The sequence below is a fragment of the Austrofundulus limnaeus genome, unplaced genomic scaffold (assembly GCF_001266775.1).
Source record: "Austrofundulus limnaeus strain Quisiro unplaced genomic scaffold, Austrofundulus_limnaeus-1.0 Scaffold1011, whole genome shotgun sequence".
NCBI classification, from domain to species: domain Eukaryota; kingdom Metazoa; phylum Chordata; class Actinopteri; order Cyprinodontiformes; family Rivulidae; genus Austrofundulus; species Austrofundulus limnaeus.
In genome coordinates, this window is record NW_013953413.1 from 11,784 (window position 1) to 27,613 (window position 15,830).

General features: G+C 39.0%; 1 protein-coding gene across 1 annotated transcript in view; it reads left to right on the forward strand.

Annotated features, from left to right (window-relative positions):
- LOC106533741 (voltage-dependent R-type calcium channel subunit alpha-1E) overlaps positions 1-15,830 on the forward strand; it is a gene marked incomplete at both ends in the record, with an annotated part of 28,811 nt that overhangs the window by 9,879 nt on the left and 3,102 nt on the right. Inside the window, 16 exon segments of the mRNA XM_014030171.1 lie at positions 1,581-1,684; positions 2,362-2,520; positions 4,313-4,503; positions 4,591-4,694; positions 4,781-4,896; positions 6,511-6,564; positions 7,289-7,369; positions 8,600-8,809; positions 8,931-9,043; positions 9,180-9,292; positions 9,403-9,534; positions 9,783-9,852; positions 10,242-10,359; positions 11,996-12,063; positions 12,300-12,367; positions 14,670-15,449. Of these exon segments, the coding sequence (XP_013885625.1) occupies positions 1,581-1,684; positions 2,362-2,520; positions 4,313-4,503; positions 4,591-4,694; positions 4,781-4,896; positions 6,511-6,564; positions 7,289-7,369; positions 8,600-8,809; positions 8,931-9,043; positions 9,180-9,292; positions 9,403-9,534; positions 9,783-9,852; positions 10,242-10,359; positions 11,996-12,063; positions 12,300-12,367; positions 14,670-15,449 (2,481 nt within the window).

Genomic DNA, 15,830 nt, shown 5'->3' on the forward strand with positions numbered 1-15,830 from the left:
CACACACACACACACTGCTCAAAATTGAGATTTAATAAATGTATATGTTTGCATCTGCACGTGTACAGTTAAATAAAATGTAAACAAATCTGTTCTGTTTTGGATAAATTACCATTTTTAAGTTGAAGATTAGTGTTTAAACTTTAAAATGTGCTCTAGATAAAAATTATCATTTTACGGCTTAATTTTAGTAGAATTTATGCAGTTATGGACCCATCAGGATCTGTTTTGTAATTGAAAATAGCAACAAATTCCCATCTTGTAAAAGAAAAATGCCAGATGTGGTTTCTGTTGTAGGATGCAGCTCGTTGGTTGTTTTTCAGTGTTTAGGCGTGTAGGTGGAGGAACATCAATGTGTGTGTGGGTAGATGTGAGTAGAAATGCCTGCCAGGTGTGTGCGGCTGCGCATGCTTTGTCTCTCAGCATGTGAGTCTGGTACATTAAATGAATATACTGTACCAGTCACGGTCTGCACAGATGTCTGCGTGTCCTGAAATCAGTTCATTATTTGTCTTTTTTTCCCCCACATGAATGATTCGTTTCCAAAATCTGTTGGGCAGTACCATTTGTTCCCGGCTTTTCTTTGTGATTTTTCAGACACAACACAAAACTGTAAATCTCAAGAAAGTTTGTACCAAAATTTATTTTCTTGTGGATTTGTTGCTCTTGTATATTTTTTTTACCCAAATTGATTTATTTTAAGTTGAACTGAAAAGTGACCACGGTTAATGCATTAAACAAATTTAATATCAATAAAAATTTATTGAAGGAATGCGTGTACGCCAAAAGAAAGAATAAAGATCTCACATCATCTATTAGCACTCAGAGTACGTGTTGGTGATGACTTACATCTTGTGGTGTCCTAATACTGGTACTAYTAGTATCAGGCTCAATACCAGTACTTTTACAAGTACTCATCCAAAATGCCCCAACTCTCAAAACCAATACCAACGTCAGTATCAAAACCACCTTTCTGGTATCAACATTCCATTGAATGTGGTACAATTTACAGTTTAAGTGAAAAGTTTCATTTACATGTTTCAGAAAGTTACACACATTGAAAGGAAAATGGTTTTATTTTTAAAATTTGCTACCGTATAACATGCTGTATATTTGATTTGATACAGTCAGATGGGCTGTAAGCCTATAAGGAAAGGAAAGCTGTATATTTTAAAAGTCATTTTATGTTTATGCTAGTATGGTACTCGGTATCTACGAGTACTCAAATTGAATTACTCATATTCAAAACTGGGATTGGGACACTCCTACTTTCAACTACAACCGCACAAAATTTCGGATCAATACTGACTGAGGTATAGCCAATTCTGTGTTTGCTATGGCTCATTAGATGTGGTGGCTGTTTTTGAATCAAAATGATTCCCAATCTGTATACATACATTCAGATTTTATTCCAGAGAATTCAGTTAAAATACATTCACTGGTTCATAAGATTTGCCAATAAACACGCACACCAATAGACATAGGCTGTTCCACTATGACCCACCTTTCCTGTTAGCAGGTGTTCAATTTTGGCATAATATCTCATTAATGCACATAAATAATTTGTGTGTTTCAAACAGGATCCTGGCCACTGCTGGTTCCCACATGAACATCCCAGTCGACCTCCGGACCCTGAGGGCAGTGCGAGTTCTGAGACCTCTCAAGCTCGTCTCTGGGATCCCCAGTGAGTCATTTAGGGCCCTCTAACTACCAGCTGTTGTTTCTGAACGTGTGTCGGTATAAAAACAGACATGCATGGGAGAAGTTTTAGAGATTTGTTTTGAGTCGATTTAAACTGAAACATGTCAGTAAATAATGCCCTTTACAGCTGTTGGTGATTGAGTCCRTAACATTTCTTCAAGAAAACTGGATTTTGGCTCCTTAATCTGTGATTTATTTTAAGTAGATGAGAATTATTTTCAGAATTTCAGTTCTTTAGTCAGCAGTTCCTGTGGTAAAGACACACTAAATAGTTCACTTCCTTGAAAAGTTAAAGAAAACTTCTGCACTATGAGAGCTTCTATAGGCTTCCCTGAGCACTTTTCACTTCATCTGTGCTGTGCGATTACAAGTCCTTTCAGATGTAATTACAGCTTATTATTCAGTCTGCAATTCTACGACTGCATTTTGCTTTTCTTGGCGCTATTCTCGTTACTGCAAAGTTGAAAGTTTCTGACTAYGACCTTTTTAAATCTATCAAAATCATATCAAATAAAGTGGAATTTATGTAAGGTTGTGCTTTTTATATCAGAGCCAATAAAAATGTCAGGGATAAAAATGTGTTAGAATGAAACCGTAGGTTGATTATTACAGTGGGTTCCTATTTTTTTTTCATCCTTTTATCTTTACTTCTCCCTTCAGGCCTGCAGATTGTGCTGAAGTCCATCATGAAGGCTATGATCCCGCTGCTCCAGATTGGCCTCCTCTTGTTCTTCGCCATCCTCATGTTCGCCATCATCGGTCTGGAGTTCTACAGCGGGAAGCTTCACCACACCTGCCAGCCATCGGACGACATCCTCGGTAAGAGCTCTTTGTTTTTTTTTCCTTCAAACCTGGAAACAGGAAAACAGACATGTCTATTAGAACAATTTAAATAAAGTATTTTTTTTAGCCAATTAAAGGAATGAGCGTGAAGTGCGCCTCCTTCAAACTCCCAGTGTTTTTTGGATTATTTATGACTGACTGTGAACAATTCTCCAGCAGCTGTGCTAAACATGTGGTTTACTCAATTTTCTCAAAGAGAGGGTGTGAATATCTTTGTTTGAGGGCTCTGTGGACTCCAGCGGCAGCAGCGAGCTCAGAGGTATTATTAGAGTCGATGCTGGCTGATTTAGCTGCTGCTTAATTAGTCAACAACTGCTCTGTAATCAGGCGCCACACCATAGTATTTACTGTCATTGGCCTACCCTAAGATGAAATACGACACAAACCTTTTAAAAATAATCAGAGCAGGGAAAAATTACATCTATCAGACCTTTTATTTTGTGTTGTTTTCTTGAGTTTGAAGCTGTTCAGAGGTATTAGGGTAAAAAAGTAAATGTATTTGTTTTTTAATGGAGCTAGTTCAATAAAAAATCAATCACTGAATATAACTACTCTCCTTCATATGTGGCGGTTGAAAATCAGCTCGCTATTGTATTAAATCGTACTTTTATGAACATTTCCTAAACTCAGAAGTGCAGAAAAGCTTTGTTTGATGAAAATAAAATGCACTGAAAAAAGTATTTTTTTTCTCTTTAAATTTTTCCAGATTTTGTAGCAATGCTACGGAACCCACTGACGTAGGAAAAAAAAATCTTGTGGCCACACACTATTATCACATGCTCACAAGATATATTTTTTATCCAAAGTCACCGGACAGACAGCGTACAATACAGTCACCTGGGATTTTATGTAAAAGAGCAACAAAAAKTAGTGTTGGTATTTTTTTTAAAAAGAGAAAAGTGAAAAAAATGACAGTCTTTTGTCTTCATTTGCAATTACAGCTGCAAGTCTTGGTGTATGTTTTCAGTAGGCACCCTGCACTCACTCACTTTTGATGTAAAACATCTGCACAGTTCAACTTGACTCAATACTAGTTCTGTTAAATATACAAGAAAAAAGTTTTTCTTGCCTTAAATCTAAAAAATATATATTTCTGCTACAACCACTTCATGTGTTAAACTCTGGACTGTGAATGTGAGGTAACAAAAAAAAAAACACTTTCAGTGGGGGAGGACGACAGAATACTTAATGTTTGCAACTGTTCATTGTGTATTTAGTTGTTAAAAATTGTTCCCAGAGCTTAAAACTGTCAACTTTGTTTCTCATAGCAGTACAGTAAACAACACAACACTCAGTTTAACATAAACATTGTGTCTGTCCGCAGCTAGCAAAATCCACCCGCCAGTGCATTTAAAACATTTAAAACAAACACTTTATTCATTTTTACACAACTAAAGTGTGAAAAAAAGGAAATTTGTGGTTTTAAACAAGTGAGCAGGTATACAATGAGATGGATTCTTTACAACCTCCACTCGCTAGTTTTCTGTCTGATGTTACCATCTGCTGGTGTTAGCCTCACATTCTGTGGACAGATTCCACATTGTTACTGATGTTCTCAAACCTTTTTAGGAAAATGCAAACCTTTAGACCCATAAGCACTGGCATAGCAGAATTTTTGCACTTTGCCTCCTTCTTGYGATTTACTTGACCTTTGTATAGTTTTGTAGTTGTATTTCTGGTGACACTCACAGAAGGTACAACCATCTGCAGTTGGCTCACATATGTAGGAATTATGAACACACGTGACCGTTGCATCTCATTTCCGCAGATAATGAGACTGTTGACTCATCGGAGCTGGCATTTGCGTGCGGAGTGAGGAAGTGTCCGGAAAAGTACGACTGCAACGACACCTGGATCGGGCCCAATGACGGCATCACGCAGTTCGACAACATCCTGTTCGCTGTTCTCACCGTCTTCCAGTGCATCACCATGGAGGGATGGACAGCTGTGCTCTATAATGTGAGCTGACATGATCGGATAATGAATCAAAATGAATCACTCTGAACTCTGATACATATTTATTGATGTATATGTAATGAAATGCAGACCAACGACGCACTGGGTGTTACGTGGAACTGGATGTACTTCATCCCTCTCATCATTATTGGCTCATTCTTTGTCTTGAACCTGGTTTTGGGAGTCCTGTCTGGGTAAGTTTGTCACTTTATGTGACCTTTTTCTGTCTTGGTGACTGAATTATAGGGTAGAACCATTGCTTTCATGGTTCTCTTTTCAGAGAATTTGCCAAAGAAAGGGAGAGGGTGGAGAACAGGAGAGCCTTCATGAAGTTACGTCGACAGCAGCAGGTGGAGAGAGAACTGAATGGATACAGAGCCTGGATAGACAGGGCAGGTACTGAGCAGCTGAACAACTTTATGTGGTTTATTGCAGTGAATGATCTGGGGTTTTACCCAGGGTTGACCTTAGCCAATTTGTCACACAAGGCAAAATTTTAAGCGATGCCCCTTGTGCAGTTTTCTAAAACCCACTGCCAACCAAAAAAAAATTGTTTGATCTTTAACTTTTTTTTTTTGGTCTTTAGAAACCCGGTCCTCCAATTAAAACAGCTAACAATATAATTAATTTGAAACAGGATACCAGAAGTTTGCCTCATACCTACCAATATTTGCTGACATCAGTGAGGAACACCTTCATGTTTACAAGCAGCTGTGGAGTGAAGCAGTTCTGGGGGGGGCAGGGGTATCCTCCCCCGGAAAATGTTTTAAAATATTTATTCAAAATTATGCATTTTTCAGCTCAGTGAAAAACATAAAACTGCATAAAATCAGTATTTTATGAAAGTAGGACACTGAAAACCAGACCAACCTGAGCTTTATCTGAGATCATAACTGAAGCTTCCATTATTCTTATTTTGTTTTCTATTTACACACTGAGCACCAGTACTGTGTCATATGATACGTTAATCATGCACCATATGTACATGTAGTTACAGAGCAGGCTGAGACACCTGCAGAACAAGTTACCTTCATAAATATTTTTGTCACCCATTTGTTTCCCCCAGATGGACGGCCCCTTTAGCATTTGCCTTTACTGTCTATGCCACAGGCCGGTCCTGTCTTTACCTTACAGCTTTGGTTCATTATATGTAACTTTATATATTTTACTAAACAGTCCAATAACTACTAATTGAGGTCTGAGTTGGTGAGCAGTCCTTGTCATGTTGTTAGTTAAGTCATGAAAGCATTTAGCCACCATGTAGCCACAAGTTGTGTTTTTACATTTATTTTGTACAGATTTAACAAACAACATTCAAGTTCATTAGTAATCTTTCGTAGGCGGTTTTGGGCAATGTTCGGAAATTTTTGGACAGAGCTGCTGGCTGCTTTCATTACCAATCATTTTAAGCTTATTACCAAAAATCTTTTAATTTGGTTTTACCAGCAAGTTCTTGATACGGAATTAAAAACAAAGCTACTTCTTTGTTCCGCTTCGGTTAGCGGCGGCTCTGCTGCAGACACCGTTAGGAGTTTGGGATCTTTGGTAGAGTAGCAGAGAGGCACAAAAACATGCAGAGCTGCAATGGAAATCTACATCACCAGTCTCCCACGCAAGCAGAGGGTGAGAAAAAGGTGATACTGACTCACGGATTTAAATGTGCGCGCATGAACGTATGCACGCGCGCTCTCCGCTGTTAACATGCATGTGTGCGCGCGTGGAGAAGAGAGAGAAAGAGAGACGATGTGCATTTTCATGTGTGCATGAGTGTGGGAGCGTGTGGGATGAAGGAGGAGGAAAGAGAGACTGATATTGCGAGAATATATGAGAGAATGAGAAATCAGGCTTCACACAAGGTCATGTTGACCTCTCAAAACAGAGCTTACATCAGATCCTGTAAATGTTTGCAGACATCCTAAACTGTTCAACCCTGAAGACTGTACATTTCCACATCTGATGGTTTGACTCGTGCTTTGCGTGTAACCTGCCATTTTACTGTTTTACAAACAGAGGAAGTGATGCTGGCAGAGGAGAATAAAAGTTCAGGGAGATCACCATTAGATGGTAAGCTCACATGTTCAAGAAAACATCTGCTTATTGCTTCGTATGGTCTCTTTGTTGTCTATTTTACTGTGCGCATGTTCACAAACTGCTAAACTGAAGATGACCATAAAATGATGGTTAATCAATATTAGATTACCAACTGAGACTCATTGACCAAGACTAAACAAAAAACAAAGCAATGGTCTTGGTAACTGGCCAGGCCTAAATATAATCCTTCATTTAAATTTAAATAAAATATGTTTTAGCTCCCAATTGTAGAAAACTTAGTTAAAACTTTAAAAAAAGGAAAATTTGATATAAAGTTTCTATATTTAGCACAAAAAGTAAGTGTGTTTGGCAGAATATTTCTTTGTTGTAACAATTCTTCTTGGCAGTAAATCTTATACCAGGCATCTGTTTGGCAGCAAATGGGGAGATCAGAATCTCAAAACAAGTGTCAATAACAACAGCAAMAAATGATGTTTTACAGAGAAAATTTAGCTATTTTTTAATGTGTGCAACCCACACCCTCAGCTCTACTGCTTATCCCACAATTGCATGATCCTTACATATGTGGCCCCATTTAAAAGGGAAATTAATGATCATTTCAACAGTATTAAATTTATTGCCAAGAAGAGTTGTTATAACAAAGARATAATTAAAGCATGTTTTTTTCTTGTCTGTTGTGATATATAGTAATGAGCAACAAACAAACCAATTTGAGTTCTGGAAAAATGTCTTTTAGTGCTGAAGAGAGCGAGCAAGAAGACGGGTGCACGGAGAGGAGCACCAGGGAGCGACAAATTTACAGACATGTCCACTGCAAGTAAGTGAAAAAAAAAGTTTTAATCTAATTAATTACAYTTTGTCTTTATAGAAGACCTCTTACTGTAAATTTACAGTAAATTCAACCCTTCCTTTTTTTGACTGTGTATAAAAGTACTTTTACTTTTCTGATTATTGCAAGCAGTTTTATGACTTTTGTTTAAGTATTTCTTATCTGTGAAATTCATTAAGTAATTTTCAGTTAAGGAATTTTTACTTTTACTTACTTATTCTTATACTGTTTATACCTCTTCATAATGGTAAGTAAAGATAATKTTTTGAACATAGTTCACCTATTTGCGGATAAGACAATTGTTCTGTCGTCTGAGGTATAAATCTGTAAGACCTATCAAGTAAAAAAAATGCTACCCCAAAAATTTCCTGATGCATCTCTGTAATCCAGGTAAAAAATCAAAAAGAAAAAAATTGTATAGGTCTTCTGGACGGGTTCTTCTCTAATGAAACGTTTCGTCTCTCCTCCAAGAGACTTCTTCAGTCTGAGAGTTTCAGGCAAAATTCAGGCTTTTAAGCCCYGCCTCCATGTGACTGATACTCACATCACATGGCTATCGTTTTTTTTTACCCGAAAAATCTTTATTTTATTTTCAATCTGGCTGCATTTTTAAATGTATTTTCCATCTARTTTTATCAGAAATTGCAGAGTTGTTCACTAAAATGATTATTAATTATGGAAAGATAATTCCCACACATTGTGGAGGCACTCAGGCCGACTAAACAAATATAAACTGTTGTCTTAGAAGACTCATAGTGTCATTTCTTACCAAACATGCAGCTGTTTAWTATAGCACAGTTTGTTACAGTGTGTTAAATATCCTGATTGCAATCGTGCCTTTTTCTGGACTCAGACAACACGCACATGCGATGTGGTAGGTTTACTGTTTAAACACTCTTAACTGTGGTTTATTATTATTTGGTCATATTAGTTTAAATGTACTGAGTGATAAAGAAAATCACGTCACAGTTTGTTTGTAATAATCATTTGAGCTCAGCTGGGATAATTTTCCAGTTTTGTTTCTTTTATGGTGCTGGCCTCATTATATTCTAACAAAGAGCTCCCACTGGTGACATTTCCATTGCGGAATCTCACCTGATGCTGAGCAATTTAGTCACTAACATGCTTTATATTTCACTTACAAAACAACCAAGTCTGTAATTTTCAGCCTTTAAATTGTTGCAGTTTACCAGCTGACTCTGGCTCTTCCTCTCCCAGGCATGTCTAGATCGAGGATGAACTTCCGTAGCGGCCGCCGTGGMCCCGCTGCCTACCTGCGACGTAAAGAGCGCATGTTACGCATCTCCATCCGCCGCATGGTAAAGACCGACACCTTCTACTTGATGGTGCTCAGTCTGGTGGCTCTCAACACCATCTGCGTGGCCATCGTGCACCACGACCAGCCCGACTGGCTCACGGTCTTCCTCTGTGCGTTATTGCCGACAATGTTTTTTTTTTGATCATGTTTAATAAATGTGTTTATCTGTGATCTCATCTCATCGTTCTGCTTTTCGACGCGACCGCCTTTGATTTTCTTTCTGCTCCACAGACTATGCAGAGTTTGTTTTCCTGGGGCTGTTTCTGGCTGAGATGTTTTTGAAAATGTACGGTCTGGGTTTCCGACTCTACTTCCACTCATCTTTCAACTGCTTTGACTGTGGGGTGAGATCCATCACCTCTTATTCTGACAACAAAAGTAATATAAAAAAATAATTAAACCTAAAAGGCTAGGATAAACATACTCATGTCAAGATGAGTTGTGTGATGTTCTCCTGTTTGTATTGTTTTTGTTTTTAAGGTTATTGTTGGCAGCATCTTTGAAGTTGTTTGGGGTTTCTTCAGGCCTGGGATGTCGTTCGGTATCAGCGTGCTGCGGGCGCTGAGACTTCTGAGGATTTTCAAAATCACCAAGTGAGTGTTGCAGCTGGACAAAACCATGTAAAATGTCCAACTGATGTAGATAGATTGAAAGTGTTGTTATATTGTTTTATTTTTGTTTTGTTTTGTTTTTTTTTTGTCAGGTACTGGGCCTCTCTCAGGAACTTGGTTGTTTCCCTAATGAGCTCCATGAAGTCCATCATCAGCCTACTTTTCCTCCTCTTCCTCTTCACGGTGGTGTTTGCTCTGCTCGGGATGCAGCTGTTTGGAGGGAGGTGTGTACTGACATACGTATCTGTCAGCTAATAGCCATAAATTGTATCCTATGATTTCATTACAGCTGGAGATTTGGAGTGCTCGCTGCAAAACGGAACAACATTTTGCTCCGGGGCCTCTTTGAAGACGAGATGATGCGATATGTCCAGATGAAAATAGCTCTCTGCATCCTCCTCCTCCTCTCCTACTTCCTCCTATTCTTCCTTGGTCATATCTGACCCTGGTCTCTTATCGTCTTCCCCTTTAGGTTCATCTTTGAAGATTATACTCCCACCAACTTTGACACGTTTCCAGCTGCCATCATGACAGTGTTTCAGGTTTGGCTCCTACAGATTCCCCTCATACTGCCTGCTCGCCATGAMACATTGCACCCTGGGATATTTCTCACCCCAGGCGCAGATTAAACAACTCTGCTCAATCGCTCTCCGCCCCCTGCCTCCGCGATCATCCCACACACCCTAGCACACATATGCGCACATGAATATCAGACAAGGGAAACGTGAACGAGCCCGCATCAGATCTGCTCCAACCCAACTGCAACTGTGAAAAAGACTGTTTTGATCAGCACGCGTACCAGTTATTATCTTGCCACTCGGTTTTAATACTCCATTGTTGGCAGACAGGGGGCTCATCTTCCGTTTGGTGTATTTTTAATGTGAGCAATGTAATTATTTCTAATTATTCCGTGCCTTTTAATTGCCTGCAGATTTTGACTGGTGAGGACTGGAATGAGGTAATGTACGATGGGATTCGCTCGCAGGGTGGCGTTCAGTACGGCATGTGGTCGTCCATCTACTTTATCGTGCTCACTCTGTTCGGTAACTGTATCCTTGTTGACCTCAGAAGTGGTCAGAGTGCTCTGATATAACCGCAACATGCCATTAGTTTGGAAAGTATTCTAATAAAAGCAGTAAAATCTCAGCCTTCGAATAGTCCATTACAAGCAAACCCCACATGCAGAATTATATAACCGTGATCAGTAAAATATCGCAAAGTGGGCCCTACTCACTCTTCTTGCTAATGCTGTTGCAGATGAGATAAAAGAATTACCAATCATGTCCAGACTATTAGACTATTTATCTGATTGATGTTTTTAAAGGGGATATAAACAAGATCCACTTTTTTAGCCATTAAATGCATTTTGTTGTGCACTTGGAGTCTGTAGGAGTGCAGAAAATTAGAATTCAGTTTCTCCCAAAACTGCGTTGATATCTTTATATTTTGTATGGATCATATTTTTCAAAAAGTACAGCTTTCTCTATTCCGTGTTACATTTTTTTGAACAATGACATCACAGTATTTGCTTCTGAACTGCTAAACAAGGTCACRGACTTCTGGCTTACCAAGTTCTCAAATCTGCAGTTTTACAGGTTCATCATCTTCATTCTCCTCTGGCTCTGGGTCAGTCTCTGGCTTTGACATGTTAGACTGGATGGATAAGTCTTCCATTATCGAAATCAGTTTCAAAACAAAATATTTCTGTACTATAAAAAGGGCCAAACACAGGATGTAGTGCGAAGTATCCATTTGAATTTAAAGAGACAGCACCAAAACGAGTTGCTCTGAGACACACCAGCGGTGAAAGAGGGGATTGTAGACATAGGTCTATAAAGTACTTGGAAAAAAAAAAACTAAAAGTAAAATTACATGAACAGAAAAACACTTTAGTAAAAATAAATTTGACTGATGAGAAAACTACTCAAGCAAAAGTCATAAAACTGTTCACAAAAAATGGGAAAGTAAAAACAAAAGCGCTTTTACACACTTTTGAAGAAATAAACTGTTGAATTTACTGAACCAAACTGGTTCCAATAAGCAAGGTTGGGTAAATTGAGCAATATATGTATATTTGTTGCTCAATTTACTCAACTAGACTGAGTGGAACCAGTTGACATGACTTTGTTGAGTAAATTCAACACTTAATTTTTTTAGGGTGCAGAAACACCTTCTTTCATGATGAGTTCGAACATATTTAGTCTTGTAACAAGTAACTACGTGTTACATTTTCAAGTAAAGAAGTAAATGTGACGAAATGAAAGTAAAAGTAGCTATTTAAAAAATTGGTAAAATTACAAATCCTCAAAAAAAAAAAACCACTTAAGTACTGTAACAAAGTAAATGTACTTTGTTACTCTAAACCTATGCTTGTAGAGTTATAATGAGGAATTCAGACCAAAGCATTGCAGTTCCACCTTACATAGACACCAAATGAATGATTTAAATGGGAAAAGGAAGGATTTAAAAGCATRTGTCCCATTTAATGTAAAACTTTGTCCTAGAAATGGAGTGCAGCTATACTTGCTTTTTGAATTAACCAATTTGTGCCAGAAAATCTTCAAGACAAAAAAACTCAGAAACCTTGAAAATGATACTTTAAAATTTATGAGAGATCTATACAGTATATACTGTACTCAATTTTCAGTTTTTGTTCAGATTTGTCCTTAAGCTGATTCATGACAGACACTCTGCTCAACGTCTTCTTGGCCATCGCTGTGGATAATCTGGCCAATGCGCAGGAACTGACAAAGGTTTTAAATTGTTTTATTATTATTATTATTATTTATCATACCAGTTTATGCAGAAAATGCCATTTTACATTAGATTTGTTTGGTAGGCTGTGGTAGCTTGGTAGTCAGTGCCACAGCCTTGTAATCCTGAAGTTGCAGGTTTGAGCCCTTTACTGTGGAGACCCCACAACAACAGCATTAACAATACATCTGGTTTCAAATGGACACTTCATTGCATATGGGGCTTGTTTTCTCAGGATGAAGAGGAGGAAGAAGAGTTCTTCAATCAGAGATATGCGAGAGGAAGAGACGGCCTGATATCAGAGTAAGTTCCTGGCTGACATCTGACAAAATGACCTTTTGAAAATGAGATACAACTAATTGCTCCAGCCCTCTTGAGAAAAATAAGAAAAAAAAGTCACAGTTCATCAGACTCCCCTTTTATTTTCAGAGCAAATGAAGAAACTAATCTAACTACTTGAAATATTAATTATGTGAGCATCAAGTATATGAAGATTGTTAGACATTTCCTTGAATGTGTGCGAATAAATAGGCCAAGATGATTAATGTTTGAAACTATAGCTGCCGCTGCTCTGAGGAGAAGTTGTCACACACATCTGGTAAAAGTTTGAAACCCATTTATTTGTGTGTTCTGCAGCTGCGAATGGAAAACAAATGAGGAATATTAACAGAAGTGGCTGATTTGAAAAGCGTGATTCATGAAAGCTTGTTTCGTGTGCGTGGCTGTAACTCCTTCTGTAACTGCTTCAACCTGTGATTCATTCTGGACAGCTGATTTTCTTAATGAGAGGAGGATGAGTCCCTGCTCCTTCCAGTGGCCTGGCAGCTTTCCTTTAACTGGAGAAGAGGAGGGCTGGAGGTGTTGGTTAGGGTTCAGTAGTTGTTGGGAAGGGTGGGGTGTCAGAATATGTTYGTTTTCTCTGCTCGGTGTGAATCTGATGGATTTGATATGCCGTTGTTACAAAAAAATAAGAAGTAAAGCTGGTGTGTCATTTCAGCTAAGCCACGATTTTAAATAAATTGTGAAACATCCAAAGGATTGTTAAATAAAGGATCTCAGGGTATTAAGATAAATTATATTCTATGGTTGTAGGTGGATGAATTGTCAGCTTCTACAGTTTTTAGATCCATTCTGAAAATTTCTTCAGGTTTTGTTGGAGTTTTTTCCAGATTTACTCGTGTTCAGCTCTTGTATGTTTTGTTAGTGTCTGCTAGTGGAGATTTTTTTTGAGAAATTTTGATTTTTTTTTTATACGTTTTACTTCTAGTTCCAGCTTAGTTTTTGCCTCTGTGTCTCTGTTTCTTTGGGTCGTTTTTGCTCCCACCAAAAGTAGCAGMAAAACCGAAGAGTTTGTGGATTTGACACCTTTAATGCACCTGCTTTGCGTTACTTTTTAGCAACTCTCTCAAAACTCCACAACTGTTGAATAATCTGAGTTAAACTGTGTTTCCTCCTGTCCTGCTGCGTGTGTCAGGCAAAMTGAGCAGAGAAAAAAAGACTAGGACACCCTCAAGTGGGCAAAAGTTAACTGGTTTATGACTTAGGTATGCTGTATTGAAACAATTTTAATAAGCACATTTTATCAAATTAAATGCTAATATTTGTCTACTGTTTTCCTCTCTAACTTAGAGTTAAACAGAAACAAAAAAAGTCCTTGTAAGTTTATTTTAAATGGATAGAGTTTAGTAAATGTCTATAGTTTGCAATGTGAAGTATTCATTTTTATTTTAAATTAGGTAAAATGTTTAAAAAAAACAGGAAAATATTATATTGAGGTCATCCCAGTTCGGACCCTGAATGTATCATTTGTCTGTTGCATATATGAATGTAAGTCTCGTGTTGCAGCTAAGATATACAGATTTGATGTGAATTTTTCTGGCTCCATCACGTTGTCTTGTTATATTCTTGTTATGTGGCACTGAACAAAATGTTGTGTTCAGGCAACTTCTCTCAGCTCTGAACCTGGATTTCAAAGAGATTTACTGTTTACTGTCTTAAGATGGAGTTCTTGTTTCAGTGACATTTTGGTTTTTAAATGATGTTTTCTGTCCCTTCTGCTTCCCAGGTCACATTTTGTTCTGTGCCACAACCAAAGTTCTGTGTATGTTGTAAATCACTAATGTCTTGTTTTCAAATAATCACTCATTGATTACATGGACACCAAAAGAATCTGAACCTCAGTAAGTATAACTGAATGCGTCTCTGTCACCGAATTTGTCTTGATTTTTTTCCCTACCTGGATTTATGAGATTATTTTGTAGATGTAAACACGACGTTTGCACTTTAATCCCACACTTTTCCTTTTGTTCTTGTGGGCTATGTTCTCCTCTTTTACTTTTTAACTGTCCTTTATCTTTAGGTAGTATTATTTGTCTTTTTTTAATTCTTTTTGGATGTGGTTTTGCACATTTTTTTCCATGGGAATATTTTCTGTCACTAATCAACTAATTCATAGAAAAGGTCTGCCCTTTTCTTGCAACCTTTATTTTATTTATTTAACTGGATTGCTAACTGAGCACTTGTCTTTGTGTTTCTTGTCACCCGAACTTTAAATGTGTATGTATTGCTGCCCCACTCTGATGTCTGTTATATTGTGGTTTTTTAGTGGCAGAAGAAGACCTTACCTGTACAGGAAACGAGCCATTCATAGAGGGAGACCCACCTTTCCAGATGAACCTGATGGTCCAACGGGGGCTGCAGAAGAGCAGCCTCCTCATGGCTCGAAACCTTTTGCGAACCGCCGCGAGAGGAGGAGGAAAGTTAACATGTCGGTGTGGGAGCAGAGGGCCAACCAGCTACGAAAACGCAGACAGATGGCGAGCAGAGAGGAGCTGTTCAGCAGCCCGACAGAGGAAACTGCCGAGACGCCGACCATCCCCCACCATGCCCCTGGGCTTACCCCAGAGGCCAGTCCGGCTCACCTGCCTGAGTCACCCATGTCGGTTGGGATGCCCCTACCTGAGCCCCCCATGTCCATCTCCATTCCCATGCCCGAGCCCCCGGCAGCCGATCCTGTTGTCAACAAGAGTGAGGAGAAGCCAGCGGGCGCGAACCACCGGACGGCAGGTGGGGGCAGACACAGGATGGCTCGGAAGTTCAGGCCCAGCCAGGGGCCGGAGGAAGGGGCCCGGCACAGGCGCCACCGTCACCGCGAGGCCCGCATCGAAGCCAAGAGTCTGGACTGCACACAGTCGCCGCAYGAGGTCCTGCACGTCAGACGCTCACTCAGCCAAGAGAGGAAGATCATTGATGAGAGGGAGGAGAAGGAGGACAAGGAGGAGAGCGAGAAAACGGAAGGAGAACAGAGCGTTGCACAAACGGAGGAGGACGATGGCGGAACGTGCATCGCCAACCCGTATGCAGACGTTGGAGGGGACTGTGGAAGGTAACTCGTCTTGTGATCCACATCACAATGAAACATGTTTGCATCAACGCCACGTTGGTTAAAACAACAACCTGTCAAAGAATAAGCAGCTGCCTGACAGTCTGTTGTCTCTGATCATTTACCCAACAAACCAGAGCCGATTGTTAATGATCATAAAACATGCAGCAATCCATCACCAGTCCCTCAACCTGCTCATATTGGATAAGACAATTTATCTGGATTCATAAAAGATGGGAACAAATTACGTTTAATCCACTGATGAGTAGAAACAAAAGTTTGGAATGTCCTGATGCATCTCAGTAATCCAGGTAAAAAATCAAAAAGAAAAAAATTGTGTAGGTCTTCTGGACGGGTTCTTCTTTAATGAAACGTTTCGTCTCT